We start from the raw sequence: 4,757 nt of genomic DNA on the forward strand, positions 1-4,757 counted from the left end.
AGGTGAAATGACAATAATTAAGTAATTTTTATGTAACAAAACAAAGAAAAGTGACTTTTCGAATAATTGAGTGATTATGTGAAAAATCAACTCTTGATATCTACTACATGAATTAGAGATAATGTAGCCAAGAGTTTTATTGATCTAAAACTGAAAATTATTGGATGTGATCCACTACTTTAGAGATAAGAATTGATAATCATACATGTTTGTATCATACATTCTAAGTGATCATGACCAATGTCTCATAACAAAACTATTTTGGCCACTTTGACCAAGTCCTTGGCTGACGGAGAATTGTTGGCTTTTCATTTTTTTAAAAGACCTTGAAAATAATTCCACACCATCATTATCTACCGAAAATATAACTTGAATTGATTAAGTGACTTTTTACGTGAAATGACAACAATTACATAATTTTTCAAAACAAAGAAAAGTGACTTTCCGAATAGTTGAGTGATTATGTGAAAAATCAACTCTTGCCATCTACTGCATGAATTAGAGATAATGTAGCCTCGAGTTTTATTGATCTAAAACTGAAATTTATTAGATATAATCCACTACTTTAGAGATAAGAATTGAGAACCAGACATGTTTATATCATACGTTAAAAGTGGTCATGACCGATGTCTAATAACAAAACTAATTTGGCCACTCTGACGAAGTCCTTGACCGAAACAACTCAAAATTTGACTTGAGAATGACCATATTTTCTCTGATAGCAACCAAATTTGCAAATTTGAAGGAAGATCATCAATTTATTTTAATTTTCTTCTTGGGACCAGAGAAATGTATTTAATTATTCTTTGCAGAAACAATCTTATGTAGCTTACTCCCTCTATCACAATTTATAATGCATTGTTTGAATTTTCAAGAGCCATCCTTTAATTTTTATCATAAATTCAAGCATGTAGTCTTTAAATTTTTAAAATAATATATATATTTAAAAACTACATAAAAAAATACTATAAGTCATAATAATTGATCCACAAACCATCTTCTAAGTGGTCGCGTTTAAAGTGAAGAATTAGAGTTTTTAATATTCAAAAACCATCCTCGGACGTTGACATAGCTTAATCTATCTCTAATAAAACACTATTAAGAAATTTCTTTTATATATTTGTAAACTCAATTTGAGAGTCATTAAAATTTAATTTTATCAAAATATTTGAGCATGAGAAAGTTTAAACTTTAGGAGATCTCATAAAAATAAAATACCCTTTGCAATATGACTTTATTAGGCAAATTGAAAAATCACCTAATTTTTACACATTTCATTCAAATTGAGATGACGATAGTTCAAGTAGGGAAAATACATAACTTATTATTCGAATGTAAAACTCGCAAAAAAAAAGTGATATTCACATATATTTTTGACCATTATCTCATAATTTTCTTTATTCATTTTTCAAAAGTTCCACATCACGAGACATCAACATCTACCAGTTTCCAACAAAATAAAACACCCTTCTCAACACGGCTAAGACAGATTGAAAAATGACAACATTTTCTAAAAGACAAAAACAAACAACCCAAATTTGTAACAAAGACACTACGAATCATGGTAACGTTTAAGACAGAGAATTGTTGGATATGTTCCACTATTGTAGAGATGAGAATTGAGAACCAGACATGTCTGTATCATACATTAAAAGTGGTCATGATCGATGTCTGATAACAAAACTATTTTGGCCACTTTTGACTAAGTCCTTGACTGAAACAACTCAAAATTTGACTTGAGAATGACCACATTTTGTCTGATAGCTGTCAAATTTGCAAATTTGATAAAAACACATTTCCTGTTGATTTGCAATTTATTTTGTTACTCTTCTTGGGTCTAGAGAAATGTGTTTAATTATTCTTTGCGAAAACAATCTCACGAAGCTTGCTTCCTCTATCTCAATTTATAATGTAGAGTTTGAATTTTCAAGAGTCAAATCCTTTAATTTTTATCGTAAATTCAGGCATGAAGTCTTTAAATTGTTAAAATAAAATTTATATATTTAAAAACTACGGAAAAAGTACTATAAGTCATAATAATTAATCCGCAAACCATCTTCTAAGTGGTCGTGTTTAAAGGGAAAGAATTAGATTTTTTAATATTCACAAACCATCCTCAAAGGTTGAGATATCTTAATCTATCTCTAATAAAACATATTAATTTGCGATCCAATTTTCTTCAAGGGTCATTACCTATTCTAACAAATTCCACAAGATACTTCATATCAAAAAATAATCCGAGTAAAGAAACTCTTGGAGGTCTCATAAAAATAAAATACCCTTTGCAATACGACTTTATTAGGCGGATTGAAAAATCACCTAATTTTTACACATTTCATTGACAGATATGCCACTTACTATAAAATTACGTTTACTACTCGAAACCCATAAGTCTTAGTTGTTTGTGAATAATTTGTGTTTCAAATTGAAACGACGATAGTTCAAGTAGGGAAAATAAATAACTTATTATTCGAATGTAAAACTCACAAAAAAAGTGATATTCAAATTTAATTTTGACCATTATCTCTTAATTTTCTTTGCTCTTCATTTATTTGGCTATTCATTTTTCGGAAGTTCCACATCATCAAACATCAATATCTAGCAGGTCCCATAAAAATAAATACCCTTCTCAACACGGCAAAGAAAGATTGAAAAATGACAACATTTTCTCAAAGACAAAAACAAAACATGTGAGAGAAGACATTACGAATCATCGTAACGTCTAAGACTGATAATTGTTGGATATGGTCCATTATGTAGAGATGAGAATTGAGAACCAGACATGTCTGTATCATACACTAAGAGTGCTCAAAAATCAATTTGTGATTACAAAACTATTTTGGCCACTTTGATTATTTCCTTGGCTGAATTAAACCTCTAACACAAAACAATCCAAAATTTGACTTGAGAATGACAATATTTTTTTCCCTGAAAGCAGCCAAATTAGCAAATTTGAAGAAAATGTGTTTCCTGTTGATCTTTAATTAGTATAAGTTACGTACAATATCAAATCCTATGAATCTGAAACAATAAACTCAAACTATGATGATGGTTTCTAGCAAAACATTCTCTTCACTTCAGTTTTTCACTCTTTTCTACCTCTTTACAGTTGCATTTGCTTCCACTGAGGAAGCAATTGCCCTCTTGAAATGGAAAGCAACTTTCAAGAACCAGAATAATTCCTTATTGGCTTCATGGACGCCAAGCTCTAATACATGCGACCACTGGTATGGAGTTGTATGCTTTAATGGTCGGGTAAACAGGTTGAATATCACAAATTCCAGTGTCATTGGTAACCTGTATGCTTTTCCGTTTTCATCTCTCCCTTTTCTTGAGAATCTTAATCTTAGCATGAACAATTTCTCTGGCACCATTCCACCTGAGATTAGTAATCTCACTAATCTAGTCTATCTTGACTTGAACAGCAATCAGATTTCAGGAACAATCCCACAACAAATCGGTTCACTAGCCAAGCTTCAGATTCTCCGTATATTTGACAACCATATAAATGGCACTATTCCTGAAGAAATAGGTTACCTAAGGTCTCTTACTAAGCTATCTTTAGGTAGGAACTTTCTTAGTGGTTCTATTCCTGCTTCATTGGGGAATTTGAAAAGCTTGTCTTTTTTGCTTCTTTATGAAAATCAACTTTCTAGCTCTATTCCTGAAGAAATAGGTTACCTAAAGACTCTTAGTATCCTACATTTGAGTAACAACTCTCTTAATGGCTCTATTCCTTCTTCATTGGGGAATTTGAGCAACTTGTTTGGTTTGTATCTTTATAATAATTACCTTTCTGGCTCTATTCCTGTTTCATTCGGGTATTTGAACAACTTGTTTGATTTGTATCTTTTTAATAATCACCTTTCTGGCTCTATTCCTGCTTCATTCGGGTATTTGAACAACTTGTCTGATTTGTATCTTCATAATAATCAGCTTTCTGGTTCAATTCCTGAAGAAATAGGTTACTTGAGAAATCTGCAATCTCTGTTTCTCAGTGATAACAATCTCATTGGGAAAATTCCTTCATTTGTCTGCAATTTGACATCACTGGAAGTGTTGTATATGCCGAGAAACAACTTGAAGGGAAAAGTTCCGCAATGTTTGGGTAATATCAGCGGCCTCCAGGTTTTGATGATGTCACATAATAATCTCAATGGAGAGATCCCTTCATCTATTTCCAATTTAACATCACTACAAATTCTAGATTTGGGCAGAAACAATCTGGAAGGAGCAATTCCACAATGTTTTGGCAATATTAGTAGCCTCCAGGTTTTTGATATGCAGAATAACAAACTTTCTGGGAGCCTTCCAACAAATTTTAGCATTGGAAGTTCACTTATAAGTCTCAACTTGCATGGCAATGAACTAGAGGGGGAAATCCCTCGGTCTTTGGCCAATTGCAAAAAGCTGCAAGTTCTTGATCTAGGAGATAATCATCTCAATGACACATTTCCCATGTGGCTGGGAACTTTGCCAGATCTGAGAGTTTTAAGGTTGACATCGAATAAATTGCATGGACCTATAAGATCTTCAGGGGCTGAAATCATGTTTCCTGATCTTCGAATCATAGATCTCTCTAACAATGCCTTCTCGAAATACTTACCAACGAGTCTGTTTCAACATTTGAAAGGCATGACGACTATTGATCAAACAATGAAGGCACCAAGTTCTAAAGGAAGTCGAGTATACTACCAAGACTCGGTAGTTGTTGTAACAAAGGGATTGAAGCTTGAAGTTGTGAAAATTTTGTCTTT

The 4,757-nt window shown here is 32.3% G+C and overlaps 1 protein-coding gene across 1 annotated transcript in view; it reads left to right on the top strand.

The window, feature by feature from the left end:
- The first annotated feature begins 3,048 nt into the window (after nt 1–3,048).
- LOC125852396 (probable leucine-rich repeat receptor-like protein kinase At1g35710) overlaps nt 3,049–4,757 on the top strand; it is a 7,899-nt gene continuing 6,190 nt past the window's right edge. Inside the window, exon 1 of the mRNA XM_049532134.1 lies at nt 3,049–4,686. Within this exon, the coding sequence (XP_049388091.1) occupies nt 3,049–4,686 (1,638 nt within the window). The remainder of the gene's footprint in view (nt 4,687–4,757) is intronic.

Source organism: Solanum stenotomum, unplaced genomic scaffold (assembly GCF_019186545.1).
Source record: "Solanum stenotomum isolate F172 unplaced genomic scaffold, ASM1918654v1 scaffold34725, whole genome shotgun sequence".
NCBI lineage: Eukaryota > Viridiplantae > Streptophyta > Magnoliopsida > Solanales > Solanaceae > Solanum > Solanum stenotomum.